This window comes from Centruroides vittatus, unplaced genomic scaffold, assembly GCF_030686945.1.
Source record: "Centruroides vittatus isolate TY-2023 unplaced genomic scaffold, ASM3068694v2 contig_620, whole genome shotgun sequence".
Lineage (NCBI taxonomy): Eukaryota > Metazoa > Arthropoda > Arachnida > Scorpiones > Buthidae > Centruroides > Centruroides vittatus.
Genome location: NW_027122381.1, coordinates 3,656,173 through 3,677,284, shown reverse-complemented (window position 1 = coordinate 3,677,284; position 21,112 = coordinate 3,656,173). Strand labels below are relative to the sequence as shown.

Sequence of the window (21,112 nt, the reverse complement as noted above, 5' to 3'; positions counted from 1 at the left end):
CCTCAGGGCAGAACGGGCACGGAGTGGTCATTCTTTGGCCAAGATTCGAGAAGGAAATACGCAAGAGGTAGCTCTCCACCACGTTTTTGAGACCACGTGGAGACGACAAAGAAGACGAGGGAACGTAGAAAAATTCGGATCGAAAGAAGAGAAGTTCAAGAGTATTTTTGTCCCCGTCTGTCAAGGAATTTACGTTTTAGTGACTTAGTTACATCGTTCGTGATTAAGAAGAGATCCACCAACCATTGTAAATAACGCACCGTGATAACGCCGTAATATTTGGGTACCCTCTTCTCTTTCAGTCTATCCTTTACTTTATTCGTCCTCATTTTCCCATTATCCTAATTTAGTTATAATTAGTTATAAGTTTAGTTATAAGGCGTATATATATATATATTTACTTGTCGGGGAGAGATATTTTTTGTATTGCTGGCATCCTACAAGTTCCTGTATCTTATCACGCGAATTAAAGATTCTGTTTTTGAAAATCCCAGTTTCTTTGTACTCGGTATTCGCATAACTCACATTACTACTTTTGCAGTTTACATATACTTATAACCCATTTAATTCCCTTTGTTCTTGTTTACAAAATTGTTTCTGACACACTGTTTCTATTAAATCAAGAATAGAAAAATAATTTTCAAGTCTTAAGTATAGAAGAAAAAGTATATAAAACATATGTTTCTTAATAATTCTATAATTATAAAACGAGAACAACAAATGAACCATAAAATTACTTTTCGCAATTATTAAAAAATATTAGAATTATTAAATTCTTCTAAAAAATTTAAATAAATTATAAAATACTAAATAGTACAAGTAGAAAATGTTAATGAAAAACTGAAATAAATTTAAAATTACTGCATGTACAATTATATTAAAACTTTATCAATAATATAACAACAACTAGCAGTATCAAATTTTTACTACCAAGCTACATAATTTCAATCTAAACTTTACTAGAAGCTCTAACTGAAGCAATGAGTTCATTATATAGAATGTGCTCGGCAAAACATTAAATAATAATCAAACGCCTTTATTGTTGCCGAGAAAGTTTAATTTAAATGAGTTCTACACATTTCAATTAAGCAGCTTATAATTGACTGTTCCAAAATTGGAATTTTCCAATTTTGGAACAGTCAATTGCAAAACTCCAATTTTGGAACGCTCACAAGTAGATGACCAAATGTTCGCCTCTCTGATTTGAATGAAACTTGACAAGCACATGGCCTTGAACACAAGCAGTTCCTCGTCCAAATAATAGGACATACTTCTCAAGCGTTTTTGAAAAACAAGCTTCTGAAAATTGAGTGCTTAGCTTATAAGTCTTTGAAAATTCCACATATCCTTGTAATTGTGATAGCAGAGCAGATAAAACACTAGGCATATAAACTACATGATGAAGGTTCACAAGCTGTTACAATGTTAGTATTTTTTTTATTTTTGTGTATAAAAAATTATTTTACCATATCATTAACATTATTATTACTATTGTTATTACTCATGTTTAAAGTTTATAACACAAAAGATTAAAAAACATGACACCAATTCCTATTTAGCAAAAACAAAGTCTCTAGATTTAACTGTTGTATGTCGTTGAATAATATTACCAATTTCACATGGATACCTTTAAATAAAGTTTATTTTTGATTATATTGTAAGGCTTTCAGTCGTTTTTAATGACCTTCTTCAAAGTAGAAATATAATTCTAAATATAGAATAACTCCATCCGCATTGAACTTATTAACTCAATTTGAAAATTAATATATTAGCATGTAATTTTATAAATTCAAACACGTGACGAATATGTGTTATTCATATAAAAATATATTAACTAACAAAAATTTACAGTATAATAAATACAATTGTATTTTTGCTGTATTTATTTTACTGTAGACTTTTCATACTTAATATATTTTTGACAAGACTGTCTTGTCTATAAAATCATACTGCTGTTTTTGTTACCAGCTTAGAGGTATGAAGGAGTACATGTCAAGAGTTGATATTTGGCACAGAGTATTAGGTGCCCAAATCATTTGCTCATAAAAAAATCCAGACTGGTAGGTTGTCAGGGAACCGAGAACCGAGTCAAAACAAAATACAAAATGGCAACCCTCTTCTATACTACAAACAAACAAAACAGGCACCCCACCCCACCGAAGTCAGGTGGGGAGAGTACCACCCACAGTCATTCTAAGAAGTGAACTCTGATTTTAGGACTGAACACAGTATCTTCTGTGTTAAATAAAATTTGTAATCTAATTTTGTAAATTTGGAAGTGCTTCAAATATGATGTTAAAACAGGGTTATATGTCGTTAAAAGTGGCTTTTTTTAACATTATCTAGTATAATAAAATCGTGGGACTGATAAAAATTTGACGTGTAGGGCAGAGGGCACCACCGCGTGACCTTCGCCCTTTGGCCTCACTTTGCTCCTAAACTTTAACGAGGAGAAACATCTTTTTATTTCATTTAGTTAACCTTTCGATTCGACAGTGTGCCGATCTTGGATTTATATTATATCTCGACACTATTGTAAATATTGCATAGCCGATACAAATTAAGTAAATTATCAGTTTCTCAGTTAATTTTTACCGACAGAACAAAAGACGCAGAACACGTGGTCGAGGTCAACAGACGAGGTCGGATGCAACCCAGTACTGTTTGTGCAAAAGAAAAAAAAATTTCGGACGATACAATAGCCACGACTATTTTTTTTAAAAAACGGGAAATTTTTGTCAGGCATCGACAAAAATTCAACCCGGGCCAAGACACAACGGAAAGAAATTTCTACGTCGGATAGGTTAATTTCACCAAAAATGCATCGCGGACGATCTCGTGGTCGTGGGCGGCAAAGTTTGAACGACTGCACTCAAAACCAGCAATATCAAAGAAGATCGGAAAATGAAGACAAGATGCGCCTCGAGTGTCAAGTGAGTATCCGAGACATAGTCTTGTCCCAAATACGGTTTTGCCGTTTTACTTGTTATACGAATAACACACATTCGGCATATGTTTGAATTTATCAAATTACATGCCAATACTTTTATTTTTAAACTAAGTTAATAAGCTCTATGCTGATGGAGTTATTCTATATTTAGAATTATATTTCTACTTTGAAGAAGGTCATTAAAAATGAATGAAAACCTTACAATATAATTAAAAATAAACTGCATTTAAAGGTATCTGTGTGAAATTAGTAATATTTTCTCTAAGCATTTGTTAAAAAGTTTATTCTTGAGATAACAGCTACAGTTTAACTTTTTTCTACTTTCTACATAGTAGAAAGTAAGAAAGAACTGACTCCAACATAGAAAGTCCAAAAGTAAGGAGTCAAGTATAAATGTTTTCTTTTATTTTCAGGGCTTTTATTTACTTATCATTAATATTTATTTTGGGAATGTTTTATTTTATTTTATTTGAAAAATGAAAACGTCACACTACTCTAGACAAAATTCTAAAACACTAAAATTTATATTGTTTGTGTGACTGACACTCTTAATGCTGACATCGCCAATCTAACAAGGCATCTCAAATTAAGCAATCTCCAAGTAGAGTTAAAGAATTGCCTCTTAATCCTTTTGTTACTGATTTGTAAAATCAGACTTTTTTTGGAAAGATTGGAAAAACTATTATAACTGAAAGATTACAAAGGAAAAAAAATTGATAGTTTATATAGAGTAGATGAGTTTGAGTGGCATAGGTAATTGTGACGTCATATCAACATGTTTAAAAACTCCAGCAACAGTGAAGATCATTAGGTAAACCTTTTCAGTGCAAGTCAGGTGAGTTTGACTGATGAAAGGATCTGGCATTTTTGATATGATCAACATCATTTAACCATCACAAGAGTCTTTGTTTATTAGTAATTTAGTTCTGAGTTACTTTGTGGAAAATTAATTTTAAGATAGATTTACATTCCCCAATTGTCAGGAAGTTTTGTGAATACTTGTTTTGGTTTTACTTTCGATTTGGGTTAATTATAGTCCTGATTTTTTATAATGTTTGTGAAGTTTTTCATCAACACTTTTCAAGCTTTTTCATTAACAACTTTGTACATATTTTATTTGCGTGTAATATTTTCAATAAATTTTTGTTTTTTGTTACTAATTCATAATCAATTGTTTTGAATTTTTTATTCTACCATTTTGTCAACTAATCTGTTTGTGTAATTTTCCCATTTCTGAAGTCCAAACCTGACAACTGACTGACCCTAAGTATTTCATTGTTTATGTCATGCCATTACATTAGGTTTTTCCAAGCTATTGAATGGTGGGTTACACAGATCTGGTATCATTAATGACTCTGGATCATGTAATCATTTGCTATTAGGCCATTTAATGTGTTGTTAATGTGTTTTTGACAGTGTGGCTGTATGCCATTTTCTCTGTTTTTGTCTTTATGTTCTCCTTACATTTTTCCCTGTTCTTCATTCCTTCCACATTCTAATCTCTTTAATTCTTCCTTCTTGAAGATAGGGGCCATTTCCTGGAATCCCAATACAGTGAATACAAATTACCTGAGGTATACGTAGTAAAGAAGATCACTTTTTGGATTGATGCTCAAAGAGAGAGGACAACAAAAAGAAGAAATGTGACAGTATCCAGTGCCCAAGTAGACAACTGAAGTCAACTTCAAGTGGAAATCTCAAAATTCCTGGTCCAATGTAAGAAGGTTGGAGTTAGCATTCAACTTGACTAGTTGTGAGTTTTGAAAGAGCAACTGACAATTTGATTATAAATACCCTCTTTGACCAAGGAAAAAAAGACAGATGCATGGATAATGTGAAAAAAGGTTCCATGTGGCCCCTCACAAAACAGAAGGACCATTATATGACCTGGGTTCCTTTGCTCTGTCCTATCTACCATCTTTACTTTTTCTCATCCCCTATCTTCAATCTTCCTTTTTTAGTGTAAGTTTAGTGTTAGAGGTTAGTGATAAGGAATTCTTTTTATAAGAAGTATTCTTGATTATTGTACAAGTTAGTATTATTGTGATTCGATATTTTGTTTTATGTAACAAAACATCACCTACTCAAACCTACTTGAATCTTTAACTGGTGCGTACAAAGTTTAATCATCCAAAACAAACCTTTTCTTAACCCCTTCTTCAGGTAAATCAGCTGGAGCAAACTCAAAACGAAACCTATTCTGAACCCCTAAGCCGAACGATGTTATATTTTGAATGTCTGGTTCGTTGGCGTATTCTGTCATGTGATGTCTTCAAAAGTGTTCAAATTTAACCATCAGCCTCCAAGTGGTAGTGAATGTTAGGTCAAAATACATAGAATACGTGTGTGAGAGATGAATCATCGATAATAATCTCACACATTTCCAAGTTTTTTCTTTACCAAAAAATTAAGAGAAGAATGCTATCTCTCTGTATGTAGTAAGGCCTGCCATACTATGGAAAGGCCAATCTCGTCCCTTGTATTAATGCATGTGGATGCACTATAAGCCTTAAAAATTTCCATCGCCTTTAACCATTTTGGGTGGTCAGTGTGTAGTATGGTAACAATTAATTGCGCTCTTGTGAAGTCTGCCACAATCTTGGGGTTGGTGGCATAAATGGAGAATGAGGTGGTGCATCGATTTCGTTGTATATCGGAGATATGCTCCTTTAACCTAACCCCCAATGAACGTTACCGTCTTGAATTTAAGATCCTTGTACCCACTGATTGAACTACCTCAATGTTTCTGCACCCTCAGGGAGTTTCTCTTTACAAGAGTGGACAGCACTGAATTCTACCAACAGGCACTAAAATTGGCACACTTAATTTGTTACAACTCAGTATTTCAGTTCCGGGAGATGGTGTATACACAAACTAGAAATGTCCCCATGAGCAGTTCAGTCTCCGGGAATTTGTGCGAATTGGTTATTAAACAACTGGAAAGCAGGACACTTCCAAACTTCCTCCAAGACATTATCGATGTCTTGGAGGAAGTTCGGAAAGTGTCAAAAGATATGTTGATGACACTATTATTTTATGGAGGACAACTCCCAACCTAACCTGCTTTCTAGATGAAATGAATGACAATCCTTATGGCTTGTCCCTGGAGATGGAGCAACATAGAGGGAGAGGCAGGGTCCATTTCCTTGACTTGGATATCAGAATTGAGGATTCTGGCATCTACATATCTGTATAATGTAAACTGTCTAGTATATCGACACACATACCAATAAGCTCTTGAAATCCCTTCCAATACAAGATGGTGGCTTTCAGGGCATTGGTTAAAAGAGCCTACACACATTCGTCTACACAACAGACACTCACAGAAAAATTAAAAAACTGGGAAAAAATTGCCAGGACCCATGGTTACCACAATATCATATGGAAAATCTCTGAGTGCCACAGATGGATGCAGGCTTCTTCCAGCATTACTGCAGTAACACAAAGCAGTAACCAGAGGATAGATATTGTGAGGATACCTCTTACTTTCAATTCCCTATTGAGATTACATCAATTATATTTTTTCCCTATTGAGGTCTTTATACAGTACCATCACAAAGAAATGTAATGTTACCCTTGCCTAAAGGAGATGCCTTACTCTGTTCGACATCTTACATAACAAAAAAGACCAATCCAGTATGGAGAGACTACCAGGCATCTATAGCGTCCTGCTTAGGGGGATAACTGGTTTAATAGAAATTTGATATACATAGGATTGACAGAATGTTCATTGGGGAATTAGGTTAAAGGAGCATATCTCCAATATACAACGCAATAGATGCACCACCACCTAACTCTCCACCAACCCCGAGACTGTGGCAGACTTCACAAGAGCGCAATTAATTGTTACCACACCACACACTGACCACCCAAAATGGTTAGAGGAGATGGAAATTTTTAAGGTTTATAGCACATCCACATGATTTAATACAAGGGACAAGATTGGCCTTTCCATGGCATGGCAGGCCTTACTACATATGGAAAGTTAGCATTCTACTCTTAATTTTTTGGTAAAGAAAAAACTTGGGAACGTGTGAGATTATTATAGATGATTCATCTCTCACACACGTATTTTAGGTATTTTGACCTAACATTCACTACCACTTGGAGGCTGATGGTTAAATTTGAACACTTTTGAAGACATCACATGACAGAATACGCCAACGAACCAGACATTCAAAATATAACATCGTTCGGCTTAGGGGTTAAGAAAAGGTTTGTTTTGGATGATTAAACTTTGTACACACCAGTTAAAGGTTCAAGTAAGTTCGAGTAGGTCATATTTTGTTAAATACCAACCTGGTGTGCAGTTTCTGTTTTATAGTATCGTTATACTTTTCATTACTATAATTATTGTTATAATTTTGTAATTGTCTCACTGGCATTAGGGTAACTGCTGGATAAACCATCCTAGAGCTGACATCCATTATTTGAACCAGTACATAATTATATATCGGGGAGACTATCCGATTTTTTTTAACAAGTGATTCAACTGTTGTTTTTGTCATTGTTTTCTAGAAGGGACATTATATTATTAAGTACTTATTGTGAGTGATATAAAAGTTTGAATAAATCCTTCTTTGTGTTCTATTTATAATAGTAATTTTTCTTCTAATGTTATGGCCGTATTAATGCAAGTAAGATGTAACTCATTAAGTTTTTTGTAATTACAGAAGGGACATTTGCATATGTGGAGTGGTTGACTCACCATTGGATGCATTTCTCATTATCGCTGTTTGTACTTTTTTGTCAAAATTGCATGACGAGAATTTTGAAGTTCCCTGTTTTTCATTTAATAAGTTTAAAAAAGTTATTGTAGATTTTGATTTGTTTTCTAAGGTATTTATTTTTTATAAAGACTGTTAAAATTGTTTGGTATACTAAATACTTAGCTTGGATGTCACACCAACAGTTGTATTAAAATGATGAAATTATAGATAAAAAGGTGTTAAAGATTAAACGAAATATTCTATTTCCGCAAGCACTTTTGACGTTATTTATGTACTTTGTCTTCAGGCAGTTGAATGAATAAAGAAATTCGAACAAAATATTTAAAATATAAAATACTTAGCAACATTAGCTGTTATGGAACATAAGCTTTTTAAGAACATGTATAAATTTTTAAAACAAACATTTTTTGTAAGCGCGTGAAACTGACGCGCATGTGCCTTAACATACACCAGGTAAAAACCAATTGGAAGTGTACCATAAGTGCATGTTATGTTAAAATTTGAATATAAAATATGTAATATAATTTGAAAGCACGTAAAAAACCTGAAATGTATACTAAAAACAAATAAATAAAAGATCGATGCGCATGTGTCTTAGTCTACAATAAAGGTTCGAGAAGAATTATTGTTGATTTTTTAACATTATGTTCCATAACGGCTAATGTTGCTAAGTTTTTTGTATTTTAAATATTTTGTTTGAATTTCTTTGTTCATTCAACTGCCTGAGGATGACGTACATAAATAACATCAAAAGCGCTTGTGGAAATGAAGTATTTCGTTTAATCTTTAATGCCTTCTTATTTATAATTTCATCATTTTAATACAACTATTGGCATGACATCCAAGCTAAGTATTTAGTATACCTAACATGATGAATAGCAGAAATCGGATGTTCTTCTTTTCTATGTTAAATCTGCAAAAGCTATGGCATAAGCTGCATGCCCAGATGGTCTTTCTACTGAAGTGTAGAGTACACAATATACGTCCTAAGTGCGTCACCATCAACTACAAGGCTTTTCCTTCGTGTCTACAAGGTGCTCTGAAACAAATAGAGAAATCTCTCTTCTTGAAACTGATTAAGGTGAAATGCAAATCTTTGGCTGATATTAAACTTAAATTATATGTGGCCCATCTGTAGTTTGCCAAAACCTGTGACTCGACCTCGCTCTACGACCAACTTGGAAAAATGCACAGTGTTGCGTTGAAATTTGCCCAAGATGAAAGAGCTAGAATAAACAAGAAGTTTGGGTAACTCTTTGGTGCAGTACGCAAGCAACGAAATCCAGTGCAGCCGATCCAGTTTCACAACTATACGGGGAATATTGTTCCATCCCAAATCTCCAAGATGCTACAGCAGGGGCCCAGGTATATCCCTCCGCTACAAGATATGAATGCTGCTGAAGTGGTTCCAGTGACTCTCGCAGCACTCAAGTGCTGCCAAGTGGCAACCAGGTTTCCACAAATGGAGCTTTCAATCATCTCGACACTTGCTTTGGTAAGGAAACTTTCATTCGTGCTAAACACCATCATTGTGACTATTCTGTGAGGTGTTACTTATCAACATCCAACACGAGATTCTAAATTTCGGACAAGGCCAAGAAGTTTGTCCCATGCAGAGAGGAAGACTTCTTAAGCAGGGCCAAGGACTTTCTCGACCAATCACATGCTATTATCTTACCAGAAGACCCAACCCCATCTGTCTTAAGAAAAACAAAGAAGATAATCGTGCTTCTGGGTGTTACTTCCATTCTTTTGAGACGCCTTGACCCCCATCCAATGTTGCTTGCCCCAAGCTTTTCTTTAAAGCCAAAACTCACAAAGAGAGCTGGCCCTTAAGACCTTTAGTCAATAGAAGGTCCCACCCCACCTACTTCCTCAAAAAAGCACTTACTAAGCTGCTGAGTGGGCTTCTTCCTTCCTCCTCCCAAGTCACAACCTCCTCTGTCACGGCTAAGACAACATTATTCACTACGCTGAGTGGCATATCTCTGGATACCTACACTTTGATGTGGTTGCATTATATCCTTCAGTGCTGCACTTTGAAGTGGTGATGCTTGTCAATGCATTACTTATGAGGGAGGGCTTCACTGCGCAGCAGGTTTTAGAAGTTCGAGAGGCTTTGCTCTTTATTACAGAGCATAACTACTTCCACTTCAATGGAAGAATTTATCTACAAAAACAGAGGGTGCTGATGGGTTCACTGCTGTCAGCTGTGTTAGCGAAACTTGCTATGAGACAGCTCGAACACATGAACCTTTAAGTTCCCCCTCACCATGGCTTACCCCTTAGTATATTTAAGGTATGTAGATGACGTTCTTTTAGCATGGCATGACGCAGGGACTCCTTCCAGATCTTTGAACAACATCTGTCAAATGTGTACTCCTCCATAAACTTCACTTGGGAAAAAGAAGTTGGGGGAAAAGTCACCTTTTTGGATCTGTACATCCATAAATCCCAGGTGGGTTTGGAGTTTTCCGTCTACCACAAGTTTAACAATATGCTCCCCATAATACCAGCCATGGCCATCCAACCACAAAAGTACGTTAACACGGCTATTGCTCCCTTAATCAGACGAGCATTCTTACTACCCTCGACACAACATCTTATCAACACAGAGCTAGAAGCCATCCACACAGCAATCCACATAGCGGGATAAGATCCTGCCAAGTACAAACATGTTAAAAATAGAGTTAAACAGTCTCTCTTCCTTGCTATCACCTTGCATAGACCTAGGGATTAGACAACACTCTGTCTCTCCCTCCCATACTGTGGCCGCCTCACAGCCCGGATTTGCTGGATTTTTAGACAAAACAGCTTTCGCTTACCAATAGCTCCACGCCCAAATCTAAGAAGAATCTTGTGTAATGATAGAAATGCTCTTTCCGTCCTGGAAAAATCTGGTGTCTACTCCATTCTCCTGCAAAACCCAGTATCGGGATTATACACCCATTATATAGGTGCGACCGCCAAAATGCTGGCCGTTCTCATATCTGAACACCAACGTTCAGTCGGACTATGTAACTGCGATACTGAGCATTCCAAATTGGTGGTCCAGCATTGCGACACAGCACTTTGGAATCAGGTGGTGTTACTTAGATGTTGTGACGAAGCGGTTTGCTATTTATTTGGGAGGCCCTCTGCATTAAGCTGCTCTCCCCGTGCAACTCTTCTACCCTCGAATTACCCTAGGTTTGGACTAATTTATACAAACGGTTAAAAAATCAACAATAATTCTACTCTCATTTCCCGCACCTTTATTGTAGACTAAGACACATGCGCATCGATCTTTTATTTATTTGTTTTTAATATACGTTTCACGTTTTTTACGTGCTTTCAAATTATGTTACATATTTTATATTCAAATTTAAACGTAACATGCACTTATGGTACACTTTCAATTGGTTTTTACCTGTTGTATGTTAAGATGCATGCGTGCCAGTTTCACACACTTACAAAAAATGTTTGTTTTAAAAATTTATACATGTTCTTAAAAAGTTTATGTTCCATAACAGTTAATGTTGCTAAGTTTTTTGTATTTTAAATATTTTGTTCGAATTTCTTTGTTCATTCAACTGCCTGAAGATGACGTACATAAATAATGTTGAAAACGCTTGCAAAAATAAAGTATTTCGTTTAATCTTTAACGCCTTCTTATCTATAATTTCATCATTTTAATAAAATTGTTTATTTTATGATGATGTTTATGGTAATTTTGACTTTGATTTTTTTTCTTTCTTTTATTTTTCTTAGGTTTAAAGTGAAAGTAGTTGTTATTTTATGTGAATTTTGTCTTGGGGTATGGTCTGTCTATTATTTAGCCTGTGGTTACTTGGACTACTATCTGATTTTTTTTGAACAAGTGATTAAATTGTTGTTTTTGTCATTTTTTTCTAGGTAAGTTTTAACCTAGTTGGTTGTTAATTTTTTTGTTTGTTTCGGATAGATTTCCCATGTAGTTCTTTAAGTTTTGTATTTTTTTGTTTTAATTGAATTTAAGTTTAGAATGATTTATTAACAATTTATGAATTTTTGTGATTTATTATTTTAATTGATGTATATATTCGTAGAATATGTTATATCATTTTATAAGACTGCGTATACTTGTGTTTTTGTTTTATCCCTGCATCAAGGTCTTTGTACCAGTATGCTAAATAAATAAAGAAACAAATAAATAATTATATATCACATAAATAAATTGAACTTTGTTAATGCCTACAGCACATTTCTTTTTTGTTGGGTGTTTACCTTAGTCAGCTAACAGAAACCCTTTCTTAATTATCACAATGGTTTTGAATTTTTAGTAACAGTGCCTACAGTGTAGCACTTTATGATGTATTGCTGTGTATTACAGCAAAACTTTAATAATATCCATACATATTAATGCATTAATAAATCTTATTTAATGTAATAATTTTATTGGATTATGAAAAAAACAAAACCTTCAGTCATCTAGCAATTATTTAATTAAAAATTACATTGCCCTGAGATTTATGCAGCTTGAGAAACTGAAAATATAACTTTCAGTTTACATCATCATCAGTCATTCTCAAACTACTAATCTGAAAGCTGAAAACATTGTTGGTAGTGTGCCTTATGTCTTTCCCCCATTTGTCACGTGGTGAGTCCGACTTGGTGGAGAGTAGTTGTGTAAATCAGGGTGTGTAAACGAGAATGAGAGATTTATTGGAGGGTGTATCTCGGAGAGAAGATAGGATAGAAGTGGAGAAAAAATGAAAAGGGAGAAGCGAAGTAGTGATGGTATGTGAAAGTGCATGTGGACGTAGTCAGAAAGCCAGAAAGTAAAGACTGTGCAACCATTTCAGCGGAAAGATTTCGTTTTTCATCTGTTTCCTGTCCGACGAGAAGTAAAAGAAGAGGTACACGTTAAACTCACTGTCGGTATGTTTTATGTCTGCATGTTACGGGAATTCTGTAGCATATTATTTGTTGGGAGAATTGTATGTTAACGCTATTTGGTAGATTGGATTGTCGGGCTCCGTACATTCCTGTGTGTTTTCCTGAAAAAGAATTAAAGCATTATCTTGTTACTTTGGATAGTTGTCTTTGTCTAGTCCCTACTAAGATAAATGGATTCCCCCTTCTAAGCATCTAGTCTATCAGCATGCTTGTTATCAATTTGTCCCATGAAAGAAATCACTAAAATTCTCTGTGTCAACTCGTTCGTATTTTCTATAATCTCACAGCAGACTGACAATTTTTGTTTTTTTCATAACTAATTACTAGAATTTAATTTTATTAATAGATTTGTTACAAACCTCAATTTCACCAACAACAGTAATTATTGGTGCCTCTGTATTTAAAGGTAGTATTATTAACACTAGTTCTGTATACTGAAAGTCTCCTCTCAAATTGCTTACTTTTAAATAAATTTTATCTTTAACTGGTTGCATGCCTATCTCCTTATTAGATGTATACCTAAATATAAAATAACAAATTTTGAGTAATGTAAAAATAACAAATTATTAAGAAAAATCCTCTAAATAAAATAAAGAAATAAAAATGTAACACAAATACATTATAATAAAAAATTTTGTTTGTAAAATAATAAAGTTGTTTAAAACAAAACTTATTTTAACTTTTTAACTGTAGAAATACAAAATTAATTAACTACTTTCATTAAGTTGATTTAATGTTAAAAGCATTCCACATTCATGTAAAAGTGACGTAATTGTTATTTTGAAATTGTTCTATCCATTTGCTTTCATGAAAATTATAACTTTTGAATGTGTTTCTGAAATACGTCTCACTAACCTTGTATAGCTTTGCAGGCAATACTTACAATGTATCACTTACGTTCTAAGTATTTTAAAGTGGACTGCAAAGGCCTGTCAATCAATTTTAAAGAAGAAAAACAACTATCGAGTGCATGGCAGGCTATTTATCATGCAATACTATAACAGCCGGCACAGGCACACATCTTTCAAAGATTTAAATTTTGAAATTTTGAAAAATAAATTCGAAGATAGAAGCATTGGAGAGTGGAAAAATCAGAATTGAACCAGAAAAACTTATAGAAGACCTGAAGAAGACCCTAGAAATGAGTTGAAACATTAGTGATAACATTCTAAGTATTACCTGCAAAGCTTTACAAGATTAGTGAGACATATTTGTGTTATTGCTTTGTTCATTGGATGGATTTAATGTTTCTGAAAATGAGCATTAGGGCCTGAAAATACTGTGTGAGGATCATAGGCCTGATTTGCACTAAATTACAAAAATTTTTAGTCTATTTCTCCATCACAATCGTTAAGAAAACATCAGACAGAAAATAGATTGAATGACACCTTGTCAACAACTGTTCACGAATTATAACAATCTTGTGCTAAATGATAACACCCTATTGTTAAAGGAGGAGAAAGTCAACCATTGAACAAGTAAACAGAAAAAATCTTACAAGTCATGAACCAAATATGGTATTGTCAGCTTCGTGAGAATGACAGTTTCACGTCATCAACGGCTCACCTATGACGCAACACTTGCAAAATCAACCTTTGTATCCAACAACACTTGATCATCTGATGGGTTTTCCCAGGCTTAGATTGGATAAAAAGGAGGCCAGAACTCGAGTCAGGGTGGACTGCATCAAATGCCATACATCGGCAAACATTTCCAACCACCTTGTTTCCAGCAAACATCCCCAGGACAGTGATCCCAAGAAAAACTCCATGACAGAAGGAGAGAACCAAGTCTCCAGTCCCGCCATATATGTTCTCAAAAAATCCTCCGCATGAATGATATGCTATGAACAAACATCATCCCAAACCTCGACTGTGTGATAGTCACGTGAGTGTACAATAGTCCACGAGAGGCAGTACACAAAAAAAATAATACTTATTTATTTTTTTCACGTAATTAGCAATATACAGGATTCTTTTGGATTCCAACTCTTAACGTTACACAATATCCAAAACTGGGGCGAGAAATTGAGGAATACAGATAAAAAAGATGCACTTACGACAAATAAGAAAAGACGGACTTGTAATCTTACAACTAACTTACACTGAATTATAAACTAAAAAGGAAAGGAAGAATAGCAAGAAGATTTAGTATGACATAGGAGGTTAAAAAAAATACCCAGGTTCTCTATTTGGTATTGACACTCCTCTGGGGAACCACTCTAAATCATTTCTCAATGATCTTTTTCTGATCTCTTTGAAGATTCTCCTTATACAAGGGACGTTCTCCCTGTCTTTTTACGTTAGCAGGGTCCTTTCTCTTTCTGTAGGCCACCTTAGTCTCCCTTTGTCCCTCCAGATGACGAGCAAGAGCGTAACTTTCGTACGTCTACCTTCACCGAGAGTCCAACCCAAGAATGAACCTTCTTATCATTCTAATAGCCTCAGGGCCTTCTTTTTATTAACAATGTGGTTCGTAAAAAGGGTTACCCCACCCACAGGAAAGAATGTTAATAGAAAATTGAGAAAACAAAAAAAAGAACAAAGAAGGAAAAAAAGTTAAAACTAAACTTATAGCTAATATATAAATTAATATGCTGTATTGCCACAACTGATATTCTCTCACTGGAAGAGTCAGAGGTATGATAGTTATCTACTGGTTGTAAACTCTCTTTCCACGTAGCTAGAACGAATCTAGTATCCCTAGAGCCCAGTATTTATGCTTAGTAGTTAGTTGTGAGTTTTGTAGTTATAGTGTACTCTATGATCAATATCTATATTAAACTTTGTTATGTTTGTTTAACATAGTTACTTGTCATTAATTGAGTAACAGACACCCTATTGACTTGCCCACTGCACTCCCCACTCGACAAATATTCGTCCTTAAATTTTTGAACTTGGTGAACCAAATAGATCGGTCTAATTGCAAGTTACGATGTGACTTTGAACTATCCTAACTGGTGTCCACTCCTGACAGGACAGGAAACTCAATTTCCTTGTCTTCGAACCTTCTATTTTAAAGCCATCCAGTGATAAAGAAAGTGAGTTTTGCCAACCCGACACCACTCAAGTGTTAGGGACTCCCTCCCACCTGCAGCTAAATTTCATGACTGTAATATTTCATTTTTTCCTCACTTTATAAGGTCACAAATCTCAACCTTATATCGTATTTATTAAATAGTGAAAGATCAAACTTTAACAAAATGAACTTCTTATCAATGATACAAGAATAAATATAAAACAAATTCTGCCGATACAGTACCGACGAGTAGTTTTATAGTCGAAATCCCATCATGGACGCCATTGTTGTAGATGCATGTGGTAAAGAAAAGAGTCCGACAAAGGGATAGACATAAAATATAAAAAAACTCTTTAATTTTCACCCACGTTTGATATAATATACACATTCTCGTTCGAATTCTGACACTTCTTGTACAAACAGTTTTATCAGACACACGTACAGAATCGTTAACCTTAAATCTTGCGACAAAGGGTTGACCGAGGATATACGGCACAACGTAAACAAAGATATGATTAAACTATTATTAACTACTTAAAAACTACTTATACTAAAGGAAAGAGAATAAAAAGGATATACAATAGGATAGAAAAATATAAAGAACGAGACAAGAATGGGTACCCAAATTTTAGTAGACGACGACGTGGTGGTGGCTAGAGTTCAAACCTTTGTTTTCCGATGGTACAAATCTCGATGTTGTAGAGTTTGAATTTTCTTTCTTTTCTACTTGTTACTCGACAAGTTTCCAGAGAAGTTGTTGTGTAAAATGTTCAAGATCCTCTCTGGTCTCTACTATCTTCGGCTTCTGCCTTTTTCAAACATCCAGTCGGTGCTAAATTGACCTGGAGACCTTCGCAAAATCCGTTCATACCATTCGCTGTCTAAGCCAAAAGTGACCCTTCTATCTCCTCTTTAGCCCCTCCAGGCTACCCGTTTCCTTTGTCTTACAAATCAGGTCATCGCCACCCACAGAGAGAAGTTTCCAGAAGTAAATGACCAAGAAACAAAGGACATAGGAAGAAGGAAAAAAATAAAAAAATATATATATATATATATATACAAATAAAATTTACAAAAAAAAGTATGATGTAAGACCACAAACTAAAACCTGTTAACTTAAGCAAAAAGAGGCATGGGATAGTAATTGGTTTTTAAATGGGGATTAATTTTGAATGGAGGCTACAAGTGGTTCACCCTTTCAATAAAATAAATTCCCAAAATAAGAAACTCAAACACACTATAGTTCTTCGAGAACATAAAATAATGTTCGGACTCAACAAAGACAGGATGGTCGGGATGAACCAGGGTTTGTGGGTCATTTGTTGGTGCAATCGGCACTGATACAGACTCAACTATCTTGTAAACTCCTTTCATATCAAATTAACAGTTACAAGAAACCATTTATTTGACATGAAAGAAATTTACAAGATTTTTGCTACCTTCAAAGTTGAAAGTTGGTGACAGCCTCTAGTACTTCCCTTACCAAGATAGTTCGAAATGAGGAGGATTCCTGAGTTTTATCTTGACTCCTCTGGGACAATGTGGTCAACTTCTGGTGAAGGGAATATGCTAATCCGAAGAAGATGGAGACAAAGATAAACACAAGACACACAACAATTAGTCTAACAGTTAAAATTTTTGGGAGAAGAAACTGTCTTGTACTTGAAATTAGAGGTTTTTATTATTTTCTGATTCTGATTGCCCATTCTAATTGGTTGCTTTTCCTCATTCTCACTTTCTAAGTGGTCAGTCTCTCATTACTAAGTATAATGAGATCTAAACTTGCAAGAGAGGTCAAAATTGACATTTAATTTGATTCCAACTGGGGATAGTCGATCTTAGGACTTTCATTCTTCTATTGTTTGTGTCACGTTTTTCATAAAAAAATTATAGCTTCTTTCTTTCAAAAATATTTTAGTGTAAATTTTAGTGATGGTTCAGACTTGTCCAGAGCCTCAAATCAATTTCTCACAATTTTAGTTATATTTTGTGCTTTTCATATTTCATTAAAGAAGTTTCTTCTTATTTACGAAAATGCTTGAATAAACAAATATCAACATCTAAACCCAGTAGTTATATATTAAAGCAAAATGACTGCTGAATTATAGAAACTATATTACTGCTACTATTAATAATTAAATTAATTTTTTTATAATTAATTTAATTATAATTATTAAATTTAGCAAGGGATGATGCCTAATACCTACCAATGGTGTCAAATGACTTAGCATTTAATTATTAATAATAGTCCAGTCTTATCAGTCTGAAATCTCCACTTGACAATACTCGACCTGACATACATGCTGGACCACAGGTACACAGACTTCAGCACAAAACACAAAGAAAGCTGACACAAACTTAATACATAAAATCTTATACAGGGTATTATTATTATTTTAAAAAACTAGTTTACATACTAGTATTAATCTAACAAATAAAAGAACAATAGACTTTTCATCAGTAGTGGGCAATACACCAGGTTCCCAAGAAGAAAGTCAGTTACTCTCATCAAGTTTTCCTTTGCTCAGATTTAAAAACCTACATCTTGCTAAATCTTAGGGTGTCAACTCTTGGTTTGAAGACCATCTTAACAACTCCTTCCTTTAGCTTTGCAATCCACGTTCAATGTTGTCCATCTCTCCAGAAAAAAAAAGCTTCCCTCATTCTTGTATCCCCAGGCTGCCTTCCTCTAAATGTCATACCAGTCCACCCAGGCAGTGGTCTACCCTGGGTTTAATATAACAAAGGAGCTGGTCTGAACAAGTTTAACCAATAACAAAATAAACTGGGAGACAAAAGAAGGTAACAACAAAAAAAAGACAAAAAATATGGTGAACTGCCACACAGTAATATAGCCCAATATAATCTGCTGAGTGCTTGAATATGTCAAACTTTTTAACAGTTTCAATGAGAACAATGAAAATGATACAAAGCACATTAAACAGTTGTGAGATTTAAAACTGAACTTCTGTTTCTGTCTAATTTTGAACAATTTTAACTTCTCAGTTTAAAATGTCATCTTAATTATAAATCTGAATAAATAACCAAGACCATAAAATGAAACAGTTTTCGTAAGATATAAAAATTGTAATCATCTATAAATTCACAAAATTAATGAACTTCATTCCCTAAAGAAAATGTAAGAGAAAAAAAAAACATAGAATAAAAATCATTATTGCTGTTAAAAACTCAAATATCAAAACCCTTACTTAACCTTTAGTAAACCTTTCCCTCTTGACTAACCAATCAGTTCAAGTTTTATTACACTAATTGACAAATAGACATTTCAGACTTTTCTCACAAATATTTAATTGCTTTTATTGTTTTCATTCATAGCTTGTTCGGGTCTTCGGAGAACAAAATGACTTAACTGCACAACACACCACGACGAATATAAACAGGTGCGACTCACATTAACCAGTTCACCGATGTGCATACAATTAAAACTTGTAAACATTTTTGTAGCCCCTTCTGAGCTTTTCCTCGGGCTTCTTTTTTTATTCAAAACAAGCTGGCAGTTAACATTCCAATATAAATCAAATGGTAACAGAATTCAGATACCATACACGCATGCATTCCCCTTAAGATGTTTAAATAAAATTGAACAATATGATGATTTTGAATGTGCATGCATTCCACTTTAAATATGATTTAAAATTAAATATTATTGTCTAGTAAAGCCTGCCATGCCATCAAAAGGCACATTTCCTCCATAAAATTAATGCAGCTGGTTCTGCAGCAACCCTTAAAAATTTTGATTGTCTCCAACCATTTGGCATGGGCAGTCTGGTTTCCAGGGATCTCTGTGAATTGGTGGCCAGACAATTGGAAAACAGAACCCTATCAGACTTTCTTCACAACATACTCCTGTACAAAAGATACATAGATGACATCATTTTCTGGAGGACAACACCAAATCTAAGATAGTTTGTCAACGCAATGAATGACAATCCATACAGGCTGTTTCTTGAGGTGGAACAACACAGCACCACCAGGGTCCAACTTCTTGGACATATGCACATCTGTTTATCATAGCCATGTGCTATCTCCGCTTATATTCCAATTGGATTGTGTGATCTTTTCCATACAAAATAGCAGCATTCAGGGACTCAGTTAGAAGAATGTTTATTCATTCTTCCACTGCAAAGAGCTAGTACACAAAGTAAGAAGTATAGAAGGGATAGCCAGGGTGCATAGTTACAACAACCTTCTCACTTTTTGAACCTTTGTATCCGGTACTTTTTACCCTCCAGAAAACAAATGTTTTCAACCTCACTCGAGGTCTGTACCAGATACAAAGGTTCAAAAAGTGAGTACTTATTTAATACCGGTATTCAGACTTGAAGATTTGGTAATACAACAACCTTATACAAAGATTATGTAAACACCGTAGATGTATGCAAAAAGCATCCACCAGTACAACTGAAGTACAGAGATATAAACAGGGAAAGGATAAGGAAAGGATCCCCTCACTTTTAACCCCCATTTAAAATCCTTGTACACCACAATTGCCAAGAGATGTCAAATCAATATTGCCTACAGGAGATGCCCATCCATTTTCAACATACTGCAGAATGAAAAAGACCCTCCTAACCCCAACAGACTACCAGGCATTTATAGCATCCCTATCAGAAACAACAGATGGGATAGGGAAATGCTGTACATTGGCTCCACTAAATGTCCAATGGGGATCAGGATATAGGAACATAAATTCGACATACAACACAATGGAGGTACTACTGCCCTCTCTACTTATGCCATGGACCCGGATATTACGGAGGACTTCACCAGAACCCGTATCATCCTTACCACTCCACACCCAGAACATCTCAAATGGTTGGACTTGCTGCAGACCCAGCTGCATTAATTTTAGGGAGGAAATGTGCCTTTTGATGACATGGCAAGCTCTACTAGATGATAATATTTAATTTTAAATCATATTTAAAATGGAATGGATGCACATTTGAAATCATCATATTGTTTGATCTTATTTAAACAACTTAATAGGAATGCATGTGTGTATGGTATCCAAAATCTATTACCATTCAATTTATATTCAAATGTTAACTGTCAGCTTGTTTTGAATAAAAAAACAAGCCTGAGAAAGAGCCCAGAAGGGGCTACAAAAACATTTGCAAATTTTTATCACATGCACACTGGTCAACTGGTTAATGTGAGTTGCACTGAATAAAATGACAATATTTGAATTTCTTTTCAAAATTTGTAGTGCTAGTATCCTTTATCAATCTGCAAATATGTAAAATTATCCAAATGCGAAACTGAAACTATTGTCTGTGCACAAAGAATATGCTGTGTTTCTAAATATATTGTAGAATGTTGCTATTTGAATCCCCTTACCCAAGTAAACTGCACAGAGCAACAGATTGTTGTTGAGAATATTGCCAAGTGATGCCAGAATCTTAATCATTCTTATATTTAACTGCTCTTGCCATGTAAATGTGAATCCTCACATGAAATGTGCTATCAATGCGAATAT

At 34.6% G+C, this 21,112-nt stretch overlaps 1 protein-coding gene across 5 annotated transcripts in view; it reads right to left on the bottom strand.

Annotated features, from left to right (window-relative positions):
* The window catches only part of LOC136979441 (extracellular matrix organizing protein FRAS1-like), a 522,959-nt gene that overhangs the window by 197,982 nt on the left and 303,865 nt on the right, over positions 1 to 21,112 (bottom strand). For all 5 annotated transcript variants that reach the window (XM_067275439.1, XM_067275436.1, XM_067275435.1 and 2 more), the window contains one exon: positions 12,957 to 13,116. In XM_067275439.1, coding sequence (XP_067131540.1) covers positions 12,957 to 13,116 — 160 coding nt within the window. The remainder of the gene's footprint in view (positions 1 to 12,956; positions 13,117 to 21,112) is intronic.